We start from the raw sequence: 19,495 nt of genomic DNA, 5'->3' as shown, positions 1-19,495 counted from the left end.
AAACTACCAATTATCTGTCAGGTAAAAACTATTTTAAATTTTTGTATTCCTTTTTAGTTTTTCCTCTTTTTCCCCCTCCAATTGTGTGAAAATGGACTGTCTCAGCTCGGGCAGCTGATTTATGCGTCAGTCACTTCTGTTCACCTAGAGTAGTACTTTTGTCCATAGATGTAGGGACTTTCAGACCCCAATAACGGCTTTAATCTCCTCTCTTTAAAGTATCTAGCTGAAAATATAACCTTTTGGACAAAGACTTGACAGAACTACACTTGACAGAAGGGTATTTATTCCCCAAAGCAGGCAGAGGTCTCTGTGCCTCCCGTTTGGACTGTCAGTGGGCTGTTTCTACATGTGCGGTGTTGGAAATATGTGCAAATTAACGATGTCCACCTCTCACCGTGGATTAAGCTTCAACTATTCCCTGTGAATTGAAGCCAAATATCACAAGACCCAAAAGTGATGTCGGGGACAGCCCTACTAAAACTGAAAGACTTTTTTTGGCATTATTTAAGCAGTGATATTTGTCAAAGTAGATGTTACCAAGTACTGACAATGTAAAGGTGCTTAAGACCCTTTTACTTTGCCGTACACTGTAAAACGCTGTAATAGAAAAGTAATCCAGGTTAAAATATGAAGGGAATATGTCATTTTTAGCCAAATGCCTCTGGAAATAATTTAATCTTTTACTTGCTTTGTTATTAACAAGGACAGAAAGAGGTTGTGTTGCTTTTTCAAGGTTTCTTTCTGTCAAATTTGATCATATCAGAAAGACTATGTACATTTGACCTCACCACAATGACAATAACTGCCAACAACACACCATGTCCACTGCCAAAGGCTGTTAGAACAGCAGATGTTCACTCACCCAGTGAAAACCAGACAGAACAAGGTGCAGATAAGGATGAACACCTGGTTGAACATGGCAGAGTGCGTCCTCTGGATGGCACGATGGAAATCATTCTGGGAAAAGAAAGGACCTGTTAAGATCTGCTCTCCTGTGCATGCCACTGACTGAGAAGTGAAGCACTTTTTATCTGAATAACAGACTCAATCTCAACAAAGCTCCACATATGTGAAAATGCATGTTAATACGAAGTCACTGTCCCTCATTGTGCTGCTGTTGCTTGTTCACTCTGACTGAACAGAGGCTGCCAGAAGTCTTCCCCGAGAGTTCTTTCAGACAGCATTTCGCGTCATGAAATCAGAGGAAGAACAGCAGCATCAGCGCCTAAAGCAGTATGGTTCCACATCTCTGGCTCTCCTTTACATATCTAATTTGGCTCTCTGACAGCCTACACTGTCAGACACATCATCTTTGCCCTCCATTCTGCCTCTGCACTTTTCACACGAGGCTCATTGTGTTAGAGGTGTGAGAACTCACACAGATCTTTTTAAATTGGCCTCCTCTCAAATTAAAGCAAAGACATGTCACTTTAACTGTATATCTGTTATTTTATTTTTAAAAAGAGACAGTAAAAAAGGCTGGACCAAACTCACTAAGTTAATCTGTATAGATTTTTCTGTCTTGGTAGATTGATGGGAGCACAACAATTTTATACATAAAAACAATCTGCCAATTCTTCACTTCCTTTTCATTCCTTTTATTCATCTTTTTTAACAAATCGTCTGCTTATAAACCCAGTGGCTTCTCTTCTATCGTCCATCTTGATATGTAGCAGCTCACGACTGATTCTCAGTGGCACCTTGTTAGCATATTCTGCCCGCCACCTCTTTCCTGCTGGTCCCAGATTCCACCATCTGCTAACAGCCAGTTTGGCATGAAGCTCTCACTCTGTCATGGCCTCATCTGAATCGCAGCAAGAGCCTATACCACACTGGTTGGATATAATCTAACTGCTTTGTATGTCATGTAGCAGTCACTTGGCACATTTAGTGGAAAGACTGAAACAACGCCATCACAGTTGTGGGTTTTATCTGTTTTCTTGTTTGATTGAAATGTTGTTTTTTTTTCTGCTGCCTCATCTTTACCCTTTTTTCTTTTACTTTGCTGTGGTATCTAAAAAAGCACAATCTATTATCTTTATTCACAGTTTACAAACGTATACAGTGCCCTAAGTATTTACAGGAGTTGCAGTATTAGATAGAAGACATTTGCTGGAAAAGACTGCTCCAGTATGGGCATCTTTAGGCAGTCGGGACTGCTTCTTTTCTCTAAAAATAAGTCAGCTCAGTGTGCCTTTAAATGTTGGTCCTAGCTTTGATGACAAACTAATTAGACACCGGGCGTGTTTATCATGTCTTACACAGACTAATGTCGACTATCCCGGAAGAAGAAAGTTTAATTAAATTCAATTCAATTAAATTCAGTGAAGTTAAACTTTATAAACTGCCACAGCCTTAACAGCCAACATTACTCATGAGCTCCTGTAGGTCTACTGTAGGAAGAGCACTGTGCCCTTAAATCCTGGAGAAGTGATTGAAACCTGCAGTTGTGTTTGCTCCTTGGACAATACAATGATACAGCATCCAGAATATACTTACAATCATGTTCTCCAGTGCACCTTTGGCAAGCCAGCAGTTAAGAAACACAGGGACAAATATGTTTCTTAATGGAGACCAGAAGATCTTGAAAAATAAAGAAAAAGACAAGAAAGGAGGTTAGAAGTCTGTTGGTTAAGTCATTTTGACTTAACCTACACCTGAAAGTTCATATTTTCAACACACACTGTGGGGAATTAAATAAAAATCATTATATGCCCTCTATACCCTCTGCCTAATAGATGCAGTCTGAGCTTGTGTGTTTGTGTGTGCATATGTGTGGGTGTGTGTCTATATGTCTCTCTGGGTATCTATGGGGGTGGGACGGTTGGTATGTTTTATCATTGTCGTTTCTTAACCCCTGTGAGGCACTTTGTGTTGCTTTTTCAGTATGAAAGGTGTCATATAAATAAAATTTTATTTGATATGATATATAGGGTGAGACTGTATGAATTTTAGCTTGGGAAGACATACTCGTCATATTGGCATGTATACATCAGACTGCTGGACAGCCTCCAGTCTGAATGCACCTGTGTTAACACACTATTTTGTAGAAAGGAAAGATGAAGAATTACTCACTGTGATTATGAATGGCACTGAATTTATCATCTCCAATATGAAGGATATCTGGAAGATCTGCTCCCAGATGTTCCCCTGGAGTAGAAATTGATGGTGAATAATTGAATGAATCAGTGGGAAAGCTGATTGTTTTAGAGAGAAAAGTAGCTAATACTTGGAGTGGCACTGGATGAACTGATCTGTTGCATGAAAACAATGGTGTAAACAACTGCAGTATTCTGTGTTATGAGTCTTAAGTCCATGCCACAGCCTAAATAGGTCAGAACATTTAAAAACTACACATTTCACACTGTGGTAACAGTTCTTATTGCTCATTTTGTAGCCCCTGTGGATAATGCTAAGCTACTATGTAGGATGTTTATAGAAGATAAATATTAGGTTTTTAATTAAATCTCTTCATCATACTGAAATTCTTTGTAAAATCGACTGAATGCTGCACTCTCTGCTGTTTAAAAAACCCATTATGCAAACCATCTCACCAGAATAATTGCATGTCAAGTTACGTATTCAACATGGCCCTGAATGAGAAAAAGCTCAGCCTTTTACAAAGAGGTTAAAATACTGTTTATTCTAAGACTAGCAACACACTGTAGCCACTGGCAAGGCGTACGGATGTAGACGTTACCTTCAAAAGGCAGAACATAATAAACATGCACCATAACCATGACGTGCTGTGGGCTGCATACTAATCACATACAGGGAATAAAGGCCAGGTCTTTTCCTCCAGATTGTGAGGGATTCTGGCAATAATGCAGCTAATAAAACATTTGAGACGAAATAACTTTTTTTTCAAGCTTCAGTCGATCGACAGCATTTTGCATCCACTCATTATAGAATATTGCAGTTGGAAAGAAAAACAACTTGCTGAGGTAAAAACTTATAAAACACAGGATTTACTATACATTGTGCATTACAAATGTCACACTATCACCTCAGGGACGGGATTTAAAAGCATTTCTGCAACATGTTTGCTAATCTCACAGTGGAGGAAAGCTGTGGGAGATGTCAGAAAGGTGTTTAAACAAAGATCCCAACGTAACCGAACTGTGCTGCATTCAAATGGAAACTGAGACTGAGTATCTTCTGAATGAAACCAGACGAGTAAACTCATAAACCTGCGTACAATGTAAGTAATAACACATCCACAGATTATAAATACTGTTGATTCTTTTTCTTTCATACTGTGGTCAATCATTAGGCTGCATATTTGTGTTTGTTGTTCTAAGTATTTAGTAAAAAATCCTTTGGCAGTAACAGTATCTCATACTTGAGCTGATTAGTATCCAAGCATACCGTTCACAATACTGTTATCTTTATGAGAAACCCTCTCCACTACAAAAAGAAGGGCATCTTCGTACTGCACTTCCAGCTCTGCAAACCTTTTTATATCGCCTGTTTCTGAGACCGTGTGCTCCCCAGGCGCTCTGGCCCTGGCACTTTGACTGAGCAATGAAAGCTTTGAGTCCACAGGAGAGAACAATTAGCCTGTGCTGAACTGAAATCAGAAAGTTATTCGATACCGGCATGGATTAATGAGACGAACTGTGCACTGTGAAGGAGTCTCTTACCTTATAGCTGAGATATGTGATGAGCATAGTCTCCAAGAAACTGATTAAGGCCACTGTCACCTGCAGCAGAGGGGAGAAGCAGATGAATGAGCCTTACAATTACAGACCCATCTCTTCTGGCTTCTCAGCGTTCACTGAGGAACAAAATCTCTGTGTTTTTGCCTAATAAAAGAGCGGTAGGATTTTAAAGTTCAAGACTCGGCTTATGTGGTGGAGTTTGATTTCTGTGCACTTTCACAGCAGGATTAAAACTCTCACCTGTATTGCCCATACAGACTCCCGTCTGCTCACCCAGAAAATCAGCACCCTGTCAAAAACCGTATTCATAAATGTAACACAGACACTGAACTCACGGAGGATTATTAAGGGACATTTTGACTGAAACGTACCAGTTGATCTCTGTTGGCTCTGTTGTATTAAGTGAGCTGTTGTTCCGACATATTACACTGCAAAAACACAGCGGGGGAAAGACAAAAGCGATTACAAAACATTTAAGTGCCATCGACAGTGTGCAGAAACGAGCCTGTTGGGACTGGCTGGTATAATGCAACAAAGAAGAACTCTTCTTGCTGTTATTGCCAAGTGGTTATCTGGTTGGTTTGGAACAGAAGAGGAAGACAAAAGGAAAAGAAAGCAGAAAGAATTCAAGACATTTTCTTAAGAAAACTATATATATATATATATATATATATATATATATATATATATATATATATATGTAGGAAAACTGAGAAAGAGATCCTGTTTTTGAGGAGTTCATGTTTGTCTCTTAGGACTAAGTTTGGTCCACACATGAATTTTGGACGCTGACATAAGGTTTGTTATCGGAGCCATTTACTAAAACATATTCAATTTAGTTAATTTAATGAATATGAACTGAAGGTGCAGGCTACCAACTTTTAACTTAGGGTATTCACATCCAAAATGGAGGAAAGGTTTAGCAATTACAAAACATAATACAAAGAATTTTCATTTTCAAGAGCTAACTCAAAAGTTTATTCAAAAACAGATGTGGGCTAATTGTTAATAAATTCCCCCGGTAAAACATTTGGAATCCACTCTTAGTGTGGCATTTGCATTTGAAGGCTGTTGCTGTGAACCCACAAAATTGAGTAAACGGAGCTCTAAATGTAGTGACGCAGAAAAACATTATCATCATTATAATAATAAATGCATTCAGACATAGTGGGAACATCCAAACAACATCCATATCCAACGTAAGCTGAAGATTATAATAAGCAAAAACCAGATAATTTCAGCATTTTTCACAGGTAAAGCTAAGATCCATCTGTATAGGAATTACAGCATAAAATATACAGAGAAGTTTGGGAAAAGCTCATAATCTGAAGACCACAATGTGACATACAAGCAACACATCTGAAACAGAAAAAAGGTGAATTAAAAGGTGAAGTGGCCGTGGCTGCGAGACTCTCACCATGGGTTGACGTCCTTGGGGTTTTCCAGGCTGACTCTCACTATGTAGAGGACACAGGTGAGGATCTTCAGTGCAAAGTTGAACAGACGTATTCTCAGGCCTAAGGAGAAACAGAAAACTAGGATTATGATTCACTTTCTACAGTCAAAGTGCTTATTCCATTACAGATTTTCTGCACTACTTAAAAACACTCTGTAGCATTAAACCTGAGTCTACTGCTAACCGTGAAAAAAGCCAGATTTCTCCAATTTAGAGAGTTGGTACTGCAAAAGATTGGTGGCTCAAGACTTTAGCACAGTACTGTATACAGCAATAAATATACCTAACCCTCAGCACCAAATGTACATGAAAACAGAAATTTGGCTGCTGTCAGCCGTGTCACACCTTTTTCAATCAAACTCCAAACCAACGTGATCGTTTCTAACATGGCGCCTTTAGATGGATCCTGCATCAGTGTAAAAATCATTCAAAATAAACAAAGAGTGACAGTCTCATCAGACTGATGATGTCACGGACTCTGGTGGCTTAGTGACGATGACAAGTTGAGCCAGAGTCAGCAGAGCCATGTGAGAGTTGAGAATATTTCTGAGGGCCTCGCTCAGTGAGCATTTTTACGAGATGCAAATGACCGACTTCCAGACACAATGCATCATTCTGCTGAGCTTTTCCAGTTACCGTAATCTTTAATGTGTGTTGTGGCACTGCCAGACTTATCTCCTAATGAGAAAAACACTGCAGCATTGCATCATTCCAACAAATGGGCCATACTGCTGGGCCACAGCAAGCACAAAAACAGAGCAATTCAAAATCAGTCAACGCAATGTAATATGAAGACCCCTAAATGACACAGAAAGTGGACATGCATCATTATAGAGTACAATTTCCTATTTCATACCGTTATTTTTAATTTAGCTCTTGCTGGCAGTGCGCCTCTTACCAGTTTTATCAAAGGAGAAGAGCAGAATGGCTGAGGCTCTCTGTCAGCTGTACTTACTTGACCTTTGGTTTTTGATGAAGAAAAGCTTCAGCCTCTCCTTGAAGGTGTTTTCATTCACATAGAACTCTACCTGTACCCTGTAGGAACAGAATTAAACATCAATGCACACGAATACAGTCGAGCATGGACTGACACTCCCCATGCCAATAAACACACTTCAGTTCATACAATGCAACCAAGACAGAGAAGAGCTTAGAGCGGTACTGCACAGGTGTGAGCTAAGCAGCATATTTGCCATTATAAATCACTGTTTTAAGATTAAAGTTAAATCTGACTTCAGCGAAGGTGCAATTATTCCTTATGATTCAACATCATGGCATTAAAAAAAAAAAAGAAATGATTAGGTTTGACTAAAGTTTCTGGTAAAGAAATGCAGCAAACATGTGCATCGATGTGCAAGCCTGTGTAACGGTCACATTACCTCGATACATTAGTACTTGTAAGACCGATTACAGCATTCACAGACCTATTTTGCCATACTCTGACAGAGTCCTAATGATGCACTTCATTTGATGCAGTCCAAATAGCTCTGGTCGTGCGGTGGGTTCAGTTATTTCAATTTGCTCTTAATATTCTACAGCATCTGTATCCTTTGGGGGTCTGGGCTATTTTCTACACACAAATAAGTGACAACACAACACAATAGCCTTCTATGCACTGAACAATAATCACAAAAATTGACATTAATAATGAAAAACCATTCCTCTATAACAACAAGATTACATCTAGCTTTTCTCACTGGTTATACATTTTATGACATATTAAAAGCCATGAAATATTTGAGCAGACATAACCAACTTTAATTTGCCTTGGAGCTTTGACTAAACAAACAATCACTTCAGCAGGACGGGTGGTGTAGCTGCAGACCTGAGGGCAGGTTAGATGAAAGCAGTTAATGAGGCAGGCCTATTGTTCGTTCCTGTAACGCAGAGAGCTTGTTGTCACTAATGGGCACGAGGGGAAAGTAATAACGCTCTCACGGTCACAGAAGGGACCCTCTGAGCCTTCCACCTTGTTTGACAAGATGAATACAGGGTGCAAGAGGACAGAGGAGGAGAGGAAAGAGCAGGAGGGGCAATTACAGCAGTCAGTTCCCAAGAGGAACACGTGTGCTGTAGATAGAGAGCGTAGGTGGGAGAAAAAACATGAGAAATTAGCCATTTTCCGGCTATTCCTCTCTCTCTCTCCAGCTTTATTTCCACAGAGACAGCTTCCAGGGAGGCAAATGTTTGGTCATGTGTCTGTGTTACATTCTCCAAACATTTAAATTAAATGGAAACACGTACACACACACAAAGGCAATTTTTTTTCATAAATGAACTACCATGACAGCTTACAGTGCAAACACACTACTTTACAGTATTTAAACATGTCAACTAATAGCACTGACTGTTCTGTCACCTAAAAAAAAAAAACAGGCGCAGACTGTAACACAGACGAATGACAGCGACAGAGGCTTTATGGTTATGCAGCTTGCCTGTTCCGACAGTCGATTACCCTTAATACAAGAAACATGAGCACAGCAAAACCTGGAATTTAACTCTAAAGTAAACTCACTGGCACATTACGTTGTTGCACTGGCTTGCTGAAAAAAAGATGAGCCCAGTGTGTACCCGTTATTTTGTGAGATGCTCATTACTCACACTTTTTCCTCTAAGTTTGATCTGAAATCAAACAACTCACATGCTTTTGAGAAGACTTTTCCTTTGATGCATAAAAGTTCATACAAATGTTTCTGAGTGGAATTTCTCCACATTTATTGGATGGATTGCTAGAAAATCTGATACACTGATTCATGTTCACCATAAGATCAGTTGTAATAACTGCCGGGTCCTGACTTCCAGTGTAGTTGGGATGTATCTCATACTGGGATTTCACTCACCTAATAAGAACTAAAACACACAATGACATTCATAGAACTTTTAAATACTTTACTATTGGCTATGGCTACAAATAGCACTTGTTCAACACTGGATGACTGCCAGCAGTCGCAGATACACAGCAGTGCCATTTAAGTACTCACACTCTTTTCTCTGGCATCTCTGCAAACCTAATCTTACTAACCGTCTATGGGCATAGGCGACATCTGAAATATAAACATGATAATGGTGCAAGTCTAAGAAGCCGGAGAGCACATAGTGCATGTTGGTACTTATTACCCTCAGGAAGAAAGCCTCACTTTAACTTTAGTGAACTTTAAAGATGGCCGGCAAGGTGTGAGCTAAGAACGTCTTCACATATACGCATCACATGATAATTAACGATTAAAGGAGTAAACGTGACAAATGAATATCAATTAAAAATATATATATATGATATACAATCTACTGTTCTTCATGACGGCGAATATAATGTCATCATTGGCATCCTCGCCTGAAAACACAGCTTCCGCATGGTCTTTGTAGATGAGAAAACAGTCTTTTGACCTCAGGATAAACAGACAGAAAAGGCCTGCACTCGCTGTAGCGCTGGAAGAAAAAAAAATGTCAGACAGCTGCCAGATGCTCTCTGTCATGTGGAATATTTGTTGCAAGCGCAGATGAGCAGCAGCATCCGTTAGTTGGGTTATAATGATCAACGGATCTCTGAGAGTCTCTTGCTAACGGTGCCAGTTTGCCACAGAGGGTTCTCTGAGGCTTCTGCAACTATGATTGAACTAATGTCAAACATCATATATCGCACATTTAGCAGCATCAAATGGCAAAATAACTACATTACCAAAACATTTATATAGCAACAAATGACCATATTAGCTCTGAACAATCCGATGGCTTGACTGTCACCACATTAGGGCTTTTGATGAGAGCCAGGCCTCAGGGCACAGAATCAGCAACACCGCTTTGAGCAGTCTTTCACATCTCAGCCTGAATATAATTTCACATTTTTGACTGCGTCGCTCTGAGAAAGCAAAACAGCTGAAAATAGAACATTTCCCATGCACCAGGCGCCTGACATAAAAGCTTCTAAAAATAACAGCCTTGAATGTGAATTCTCAAAAGCAGGGACATCTTTTTTGTTCACTGCTCCTGTTCCTCTGAGCATCAGCTAACACGTCTCATGCTGGGCTGAGGGTACATGTCCAATATCTTTATTATAGCGCAAAAAATAATTGAATGGGCCTGAGGCCAGAAATGTCTGTGGTACTTTGTATACTGAATGAGGAATCCTCAAGAGAGGAATGTAAGACTTGTTATAATGAGCTGAAAGGGACTCAATCACTTTTATGGGAGCAAGGCGAGCTGAGGATCGATGAGGTTGAATTAAAGATGACAGGTTCAGGTCATCTTCAGCATCCATACACCGCGTGCAGTGAAAGTTGTAGTGTCTTCATAACGCTGATTGTGCACATGAAATGTTCAAAAACAAAGACAAGCTGTGATCATTTTGCTGTTTCAGCAAATTTAAGCACACTGCAGCAGAATTTGTTACAGTTCAGCACCAAATGTAGCTTCTTTTAAGGTCTTTCAAGATGCTCCGATAATGTGCAGTTTAAAGAGATTTAAAGAGAGATGCTCCCTTATTTTTGACCATTCCATGTCTGGTTGACAAAGGTTTCATCAATCTTTAGCTAAACCACTGAATATGATACATTTAGAATAAAAGAAAACAACCATAAGAAAACAACCATAAAAACAAAAAGAATAAATGCTGGTAACTCCAGCATTACAAGTGAAAACTTTTGACAATGCTTTTATGAATAATAATCAAAAGCTGTTTAAGGAGCGCTTTCATACGACCCCTTCAGGTTAAAGTTAAGGGGGAAAAGTGCTCGGTGCACTTTTGCCTGAGCATTCGGTGCCGGTGTCCATTTTGAATGTAAAACTGTATCATGAGCAAATAAAACAACAGTTAAATATAGATTGAATGATTTGTCAAAACGTCACCTTGAGGATATAATAGTGACATAAACCAAATTAGGTATATCTCTGACGATGAAGGCAGAATCTGCTTTATTCTGGATATTACAATTTAAAAATGATGAAAATGTATGCTTTATTCTTTCATCTACAAGGTAAACCTACTTCGGGGTGCAGATATTATAAGGTTTTTTATGATGTTTTAGAACTAAATTCCATAGTTCTGCCTCAAAAGTAGAACAAACATTAGATATAACAGGAGAATAAACAAAGACTTTGCAAAAATACGTATGACTCGGTCTGTATCTTTATAAGATGAGAGGATAGACCATGATTTAGTTTAATTGACTTCACTGGTTTTAAATTAGCAAACTACAAATGTGTCCTCCTATTTCACAAGGAGCCCCTTTCAAAAGTTCTTCACTTAATATTGTCAATTTGACAAGTAATTCAGCAGTAGAATTCGGTCATGCAGTGTCACATAAAGCCCTGAAAAGTGAGGGCAGAGGTGCTGCCACACAGGTAGAGTCGCAAAAAACAAAAGGCATTCAGAAGAATATCTGGCTGTAAAACTTATTATTACTCACCTGCAGTTATTTGGGGATCCCTTAGCATCAAACTCATCCATGTTTTAAAGCTGAAACAGCTCAAACTCCAGCTAAGCAGACAGAATATTTCTGCTGTTGATGAAGATGTAAAAATGCTCATCAAGCCCTTTAACGGTGGTGAGATGAAAGCAGTGCTTCCTGTGACTTTATAAAATAGCTTCTACTTTTTTTCTGCTAACACAGGAAATCCTTTAAGGACACATCAGATGTTATGAAACACACACAAAAAAAGCAACTGTGCCATGAAACATGCAGCTGAACGCATTTTAATCGTTTGCTTTTTTAATCTTCCTCCTTGAACAGCATGTTGAGATGCAGTACCTTGAATTCAAAGATTCTCGGTGAAATCAAAGACCTTTTATGGAAAAAAAAGGATTACCTCATTGAAAGAAACACTCACGCTTCAGCATATTTATAGCTTAACCAGTTTCTGACAGCAACACAGCTCCTACAAACACTGCTAATAACAGACAGGGATGAAACCTCTGCAGGAGGGCGACTGACATGCAGTACTGCCAGCAGCTAATGACAGCTGCAGACTTTTCTCTAAAATTATAACCTGAAAGGAGGGTGTGATGATAATAGATGTTGCTACCTCTTACATAAGGGGTTCTTGTGATTTATTTGGGACACAACAGAGCTTAGCAGACGGTTTCTCGCCTCAAAGAGTCAATGATAGATGCACTCTAAGCCATTCTAGCAGCATGACTCTAAAGATGATAAAGTTTGTCTGGACCCAAGTATTGGACCAACCAATCAAAGGTGTTCACTTTGACTCTCTCTTTAACATCAACAATAGGCTGACATTTTTGGTTATCTATGAAATATCTTCATGATTATTGGAGGGATTGCCTCAAAATGGCACGGATTATGTACAAAGGATGAGTCACCCAGTCCCATGAACTTCAACAGAGCGGCATTTCCTGATCTTATTTTCTTTGTGTGTCTATTTCAGTGCCACCTGCAGAGCAAAACAGTGCACATGTGGGAGGACTTATCTGTATACAAATCAGAGGTGCAATCAAAAAAGGCTGGGTTGGTATTTTTGGTAGTAAAATGGGTCTTGAACTTGAGGCTGACATCAGACCATGTCTGTTTCCAGCACATCAATTTACTGCCACTTTCAGGATTTCATCACCAGCAAATCAAATACTAGGACAAAGATTAGAGACTGATGCGTAAAATGTAGACAAACCAGTACGAGACGAGTTTAGATCAGAATAAAAACTGTGTTCATTGAAGCAAGAATGTGAATGAATGAATGAATGAATGGATGGATATCTCTGCATCACTTCAATCTCAGTAACTGAACTCCTGCAGGGATCTAAAGACAACAGAACACATATGTTGATAAATTAAAGTTTGATAGAAGTAAATTGCAAAACATACCAGTCTGCAACAAAATAAGCACATTCAAAACCACACAACCACACACACACATATACACATCAGCCGTCTGGATGACTTGGCAGTTTTTCTTTCAAAGACTGCAGTGGATCGTCGATTCAGTGCGTCACCGCCTTCTTTCAAACTTTCTTTTTAGCAGAAAGATTTATGGCATGTGAGATCCAACTGAAATAAAAGAGGAATTAATCAAACTGATGGAAGTCAATAAATCCCAACTCCATATGCTGCTGACTAGAGATTTGAGGTGTAACTTTGAGTCACACTGCTGCTTTGCACCATTCAGACAACAATGTGGCACCGACCCTGGAGAAGTCTCCATTTGTTCAGCTGTTTTACAACCTTTGCAGCTATTTCAGACACACAAGACCAGAGATGTGAATTATGACCTTGAACCACGGTGGCACGGCCACTTGGGGGTGCGCACCCAGTCATTCACAAATATACATTTGCCACGTAACAGAGCAAAACATTTCAGTCATAAGCAATAAAAACCCGAAAATAAGATTTTCTGATATGTGAAACCATTAATTAATCAGTTTCCAACGTATAATTACACTACATCCAAACAGATTGAGTGTCACAACAGATTCTGAATTTAAAACCTGCAATCCAACCAAATGATGTTTCATAGTCACCGACTTTGCACCGACTTTGCAGCATGCATACATTACAGTAAGCACAGACAACTGGTGTTTGTAGTTCTTATTTGACAAATATTAGCTGAAATTTGAATTTCTCTGAGAGTTTTCTCATCTCTGCTCACACTATTGATTTTTCAAGCCAGGATCTCATACTGACAGCACTCAAGAGCAGATGACTGGCGTGCACATTCAGTCAATACAACTAAAGGGAAGTTGATAACAATCAAGCTACCTTTTCACCATTTACTTTTGCATGATCAAATATGACAAACAATATGCTCTGGGCTACATTTCTTTGCCAAAACAATTGGTGAAAAGGTAACCCAAAATCTGTTCTGTCCCCTTCATTAACACACAATCTGCCAACTTTACAGGTGATTGAATAGTAACTCTAAATGGCTGAATGTGGCATAATCCACACATGGTGTTTGCAAAATCCAATGCGAACTGTGCAACATATGCGCTTTGGTGCAGTCCAGTTACCACTGCAGACACAATCCATGCCATGCAAGCATGATGCTGCCAGAGACTTACTGGGCATTGGTTGAGTCCATACTGTACTCCTCCTGATACCTGGATGCAGCACACATGGACACAGATAGGTACAGGTTAAGAGAAGGTGGGGTGGAGAAAGCAGGAAAGGGGAGGAAATGGTGAATAGCAAGTAAAGAATGCCACTCGGGATTCCACTGCAGTTTATTTTTGCATTTACTTGTATTTGGGGAAGAACACAACCATCTTATAACCTTCACCAAGAATCTTAAAAGCAGTTAGTGCAACAAGAAGGAGCAAGTTTGAAACAAATCAATGCTAGGTTATTGGTATTGCTTTTGGTATATCATTACAATTAGAACAAGTTAAAATGTTGCTATTTGACCTGCTTTGTCCTCTGTTACCCAGTGTCTGCTGTTAAATGGTCTCCATCGAGGTTTCATTGAGTTCAAACACCACATACAAGTAAAATATTTTAATTTTTTTAAATTGTCAGTGGAAATTGGCTTTTATCTGAGCTTGACAGGAAATACAATTGTATTTCGAAGCTGTTCACTCACAAGACACGTGCAAGACAAACACTTTGCATGAAGCTGATAGAAACACTTAATGCAAACCACAGGGGATCAGCGGACACACTCTGGGTCAGTCTGAAAAGTTTCCATATAGAGACGACCGAGTATAAAGGGTGTGTAACACTGAGGGAACGGACGGACAGAGAGACAGACACACCCACAGTTATTTCAATGACTGACAAAACTGAAGGGCAAATTGACTAACTTTAAATGCACAATTAAATTAGATGCAGAGCAAACAGACTTGTGCACTATAAATGGCTTTCTCTTTCTTCAGAAACCCATTATTGATGCTGAACTGCAGAGTGATTTGAAACGAAGAGTACAGTGCTGCTTTTTTTTCCATAGTCAATGAGTATTATGTTTGAAATCTTTCTTACACACACACATTGATGTAACATCATTCAAAACAAACAGTAACCGGACAGTTGCAGGTAATAAAGCCCAACATGGACTTGAGGTTTAAGTCAGAAACACAAAAATCACAAAATCTTTCAGACAATATCTGTGACAGTATGTAACTAAGGTTGTCATTTTTGTTTAGAATCTGAAAATATATGGATATTCTGAAAAGTCCAGTAAGATGCCTACATGCTGCAGACATCTAAAAAGGATTTCATGGCCATGAATATAATTTTGGTTGCTCTTCCATGGAGTTCCGTATATGAACAAAGCCTGCTTGTTGCACAGGAGTCCTGAAAGCTGAGTGTATTAGTAAAGTAAAGTAAATCATTGCATAGTTGTTCTGATTTGACAGCAGAAAAGTGTTAAAAGTGTTTCACATATCATCAAACGTTCCAGCTTTCTAAGTGCAGTGTCCATTAAACCCAGGAAGCTGTGAGTTTAAAAGGAAGGTCCTGTACCATTTACAATAATTAAGAACCATTTGCCATTTCAACATAAGTGCATAATCAATCAATCAATCAATCAATTTGTTCCAGTGAAATTCTCAGCTGTGAGGTCTCAAAGCAGAAAAAAATGTTTCAGTTAAAATTCAAAACAAGAACACCCACAATGCTGTACAACACAAAGCTGCCACACACCTATTAGTTCAAGTTGGTCATTCGCAAGAGTCAGAATCAAGGTTTTTTTGATGATACGGCACAGAAAACTTCACATTATGTCCAGGAATCAGTTCTACAACTTTAGATCATGGAAAAGAGACATAAAAAGAGGTAAAAAAAACACCTTACCTTCTTTTTTTTCAGATAATTTATCGTAGCTACTTTATAACTGGAAAAGGGAAATTAAATGGAAATGCAATAATTAGCAAACCCTTTAAACCCTGAATAATTATAACAGTACAAAAACATCATATCAAATGCTTTTTTTAAAACGTATATTTAAATCGACAGCACCAAAACACATTTCATCAAGTGTGCTGCATTTAAGGTACGCCAACCAGTGACTGCCGGTATTAAGACAAGGCGGCTGAAATATGTAGCCGCATACTTATACTGCAACCGAAGACAGAACTGAGAAGAAGTACGTTGCCATTTTTTTGTTTATCTTAAAGAATATTATGCTTAGTATCACTTTAGCATTAAGATTATATTAAACAAATACATTTAGATGTATGTCAACATTTGACGTGGTCCCTTTGTAACATTTTCAAATAAGCACAAGCTATAAGTGACTTAATTGTGATTGCATTTATTGGTTTTCACACGACTTCTTAGATTTAATCGGAAACAAGCGATTCACTGGAAGTCAACCATTCCTTCGAAGTTAATTCACAGCTAAAACGTATAGAAACTGATTACTCTGTTGATATCAGGGGTGCTGTGCTTAAAAACAGCACATGAGATCATCTGTTATGATCCCAGAGTCCATTTGGCAGTTATCAGACAGCACTTTAACGAGCAATAAAGATGCTATCTGGCTGCAAAGAGCTTAGACACTGTTGAGGCTACGTAAAACAGACACTCCCTTTAGCACCCACAGCAGATGCAGCCAAAAACACAGATTAATTTCCATCCTCAGTTTCTTTCATAATAAACCAATGAAGTTCAGAAATGGTCACATTTTGCAGCAGAATCATGCAGTTCTTACTCTAACGTGGCTCAAAGTCAGACATTGAAAAGGCTAACTGTTTCTCACCTCCTCGCATCAGTTCGGAAGTCACCAGTTTGAGCTGAGCGTCTTGGAGACAACAAGCGCAACATGACCGGGGCTTTCAAAGCATGCTCTCAAATATATCCGCTGAGAGCTGCCTCAAGGGCTGACTGGAGAAAAGTGGGAGTATCTCACACACATACAAAGGCAAAAGGGATTTGTTGTGTTCATTCTTTCATCAGTATGCTTTGCAAACACTTAACTTTCCCTAATGCTCCTGTTATGCCACAGAGCTCAAATTTCGTTCTTCAAAAGCACAAGTTTCTTCCACTGGAACCTTAGCGTACTAAGCCATGATATAATACCTGGTTATGGTGTACAACAATATCAGTATGGGGACTAAGATGAACAAGTGATGCTCTGAGATTATCTGTAAGGCACTCAGTTTATGTGCTGGGCCCCAAAGACATTCAGTGGCCTGTCATTTTGAGTTCATTTTGCATCTTACTGCCTGCATTTAGGTATTCAAACCATTTCTGTTTTCCCCTTATATTGAACAGCTTCCCATTTCAATAGATTGTTTTATTCATGGATAGTTCTTCGGTTTGCTGGATTGATGCTCCGTTGCCAAAAAAACCCAAAACATGCTGATGATGATGTAACTTCCATCCCTTCATGATGCTCTAAATGTGTGCCGGCTACTCATGGCGTTGCTTTGAAGTGTGTTTTTTCTAAATGTTAGTTTCATTTCGGGGTGTGCCTCGAAACCAGGGCGAAATTTACTTTCAAAATTCACAAGTAAACTTCTGAAGGGCTTCACTCTCAGGGTTTAATGAACAATAATGATGGGTGACATGGATTCATTAAATCCCCTCATTAAATCTTGGGTGCTCAAATCAAATTAAACTAATTGTTCCATGAAAGCAGAGGACAATGAATACACACTTAAGATACGCAGAAGGAGGGTAGTTTGGTGTTTCTGTCATTTCTAATCACAATGTAATCGGGCAAGGAGGGAATTTGGTGCGAATGGGAACAGGTAATTAGATAGAAAACTGCTGCCCAACAAATTGTGCCAAATGTCACAAAGAAGAAGAGCAGTCCTTCCTCAGACTGCCGAAGAACGGTATGAAGAGAATAAAAAGCACTGGACATAGTTAATATTAGTGCACTGCTTCTCTTATTTTCTCTGTTATCACATCACTTTTAATTGCAGTGTTTAAGAAAAACAGCACATTCCTGTTAGTCTTGACTCCTTCCCTTCTGATTGAACAGGAATTCTCATTTAGCTGTGAAGATTAGTGAAGCCGCGTTACCTGAGGCAGCTTCTGTTTCGCCATAATGGATTAAGAGCTAACAGAAAAATTCAATTTTCCACCCTTAAAACACATCTATTAAAACCAACACAATATACTGCACCGCAGAGTAGGAAGAGGATAAGTGCATCAAAATTCATGCAGTCGAATAAGGAAAAGATGTGGAGGGGAAGGGGAAACATGACACCAAATAAGATGAAAGTCAGCTTTAGTGTACAGAAGAATTCAAATGAACTTAGCTGAGGGTCTTTATGAAATCTGTCTAGAAGCTCAACTTACTAAAGCAGAAGAGCATATTACATCCATTCTGAGGTATCAGACTGTTCTTTGCTGAGTTGCAGCTCTACGTCTCCTTGTTCTAATACTTGTAACCTTTATGTAAAAAAATAAAAGCTAAAATACATGAAAAAATTAATATTGCACCCATGACAAATAGACTTATTGCGGCGAACTCAGCATGTAGCTGTACACAAAACTGAGATGGACTTTTTGTGTTGGGTGGGGGGTTGTTTAGTGTACCAGACAGAGATCAAAAACAGAGATTACAGTAAGACAAGCTGTCAAAAAGCACAAGCACTGATGACTGACAGATAAGTTTAACTGTGGAAGCCTGCATTATACATATCAGTCAGTCTGAAGTTGTGACTATGCTGGCCAACAAATAGTCAAATCATCCTATTAAATACTGATCTTAGATACTTTATGAGAATACCAACAGCCCAATGGCCTTTAAAATCACATCACAACAAGCCGAACAAAAAGCGGGCAATGCACTGACAAAGCTGTACGATGCCAAAATATCGATTTTCACTTTTTTCGATTTTCACCATATACTGTGTTTAAACAAAGAAAAGTGATCAATCACTCTTTTCTTGAAGCTCTTCCAAAGCTCATTTGGTCCATTTACTGCCAACAGTATTGAGATGTCAATACTGTCCCAAAGACCCTAAATATACAGACATCATGGGGATGCTGGAAATTATGCAGAAGTAAATGAAGTCTTTCCAGTCTGCCATCCACCATGGGCCAGATCATTGATTCTCCTACTCACAGCACTTCCTCTAGTTCTCGAGCCAGCTGGACACAAATCCCACGCTGATCACATTTCACAACCTGGAAAGCCCTCAGATTCCAGACAACAACCAGTCAATCTGCAGGGGACAGACTGGAGCGTTTTGTGAGCATAACAAAAACAACACATTTTTACATTTCTGACAAACAACAATTATTTGACTGGAAGATCACCACAAGGGGAAACAATTAATCATTCATGACTTTATTTATGACACCAGCTTCCTGCCAACAGTAATAACACTGACCAGAATAGTGATCCAAATCTGGTTACCCTGGGCAACAGCCCAACTGATACACTAGCTTTTACAGCACCAAGCCATTTGAAGATATTGTTTATGAGATTAGAATACAAACTAAAACCAATACTGTTTAGTTTGATTAAATGACAGGAA

The 19,495-nt window shown here is 39.1% G+C and overlaps 1 protein-coding gene across 12 annotated transcripts in view; it reads right to left on the bottom strand.

Annotated features, from left to right (window-relative positions):
• Positions 1–19,495, bottom strand: part of kcnt1b (potassium sodium-activated channel subfamily T member 1b) — a 60,197-nt gene that overhangs the window by 22,531 nt on the left and 18,171 nt on the right. For 8 of the 12 annotated variants that reach the window (XM_072387445.1, XM_072387453.1, XM_072387444.1 and 5 more), the window contains 9 exons: positions 14,126–14,164; positions 7,076–7,155; positions 6,082–6,181; positions 5,036–5,092; positions 4,905–4,953; positions 4,647–4,706; positions 3,079–3,153; positions 2,503–2,586; positions 866–960 (listed from right to left, as the gene is read on the bottom strand). In XM_072387445.1, coding sequence (XP_072243546.1) covers positions 866–960; positions 2,503–2,586; positions 3,079–3,153; positions 4,647–4,706; positions 4,905–4,953; positions 5,036–5,092; positions 6,082–6,181; positions 7,076–7,155; positions 14,126–14,164 — 639 coding nt within the window. The remainder of the gene's footprint in view (positions 1–865; positions 961–2,502; positions 2,587–3,078; positions 3,154–4,646; positions 4,707–4,904; positions 4,954–5,035; positions 5,093–6,081; positions 6,182–7,075; positions 7,156–14,125; positions 14,165–19,495) is intronic. The other 4 variants (XM_072387454.1, XM_072387448.1, XM_072387450.1 and 1 more) reach the window with 1 other exon arrangement.

The sequence above is a fragment of the Leuresthes tenuis genome, unplaced genomic scaffold, assembly GCF_036924035.1.
Source record: "Leuresthes tenuis unplaced genomic scaffold, fLeuTen1.0.hap1 SCAF_6, whole genome shotgun sequence".
NCBI classification, from domain to species: domain Eukaryota; kingdom Metazoa; phylum Chordata; class Actinopteri; order Atheriniformes; family Atherinopsidae; genus Leuresthes; species Leuresthes tenuis.
The sequence above is the reverse complement of the archived record's forward strand: the minus strand, read 5'-3'. Positions and strand labels throughout refer to the sequence as shown.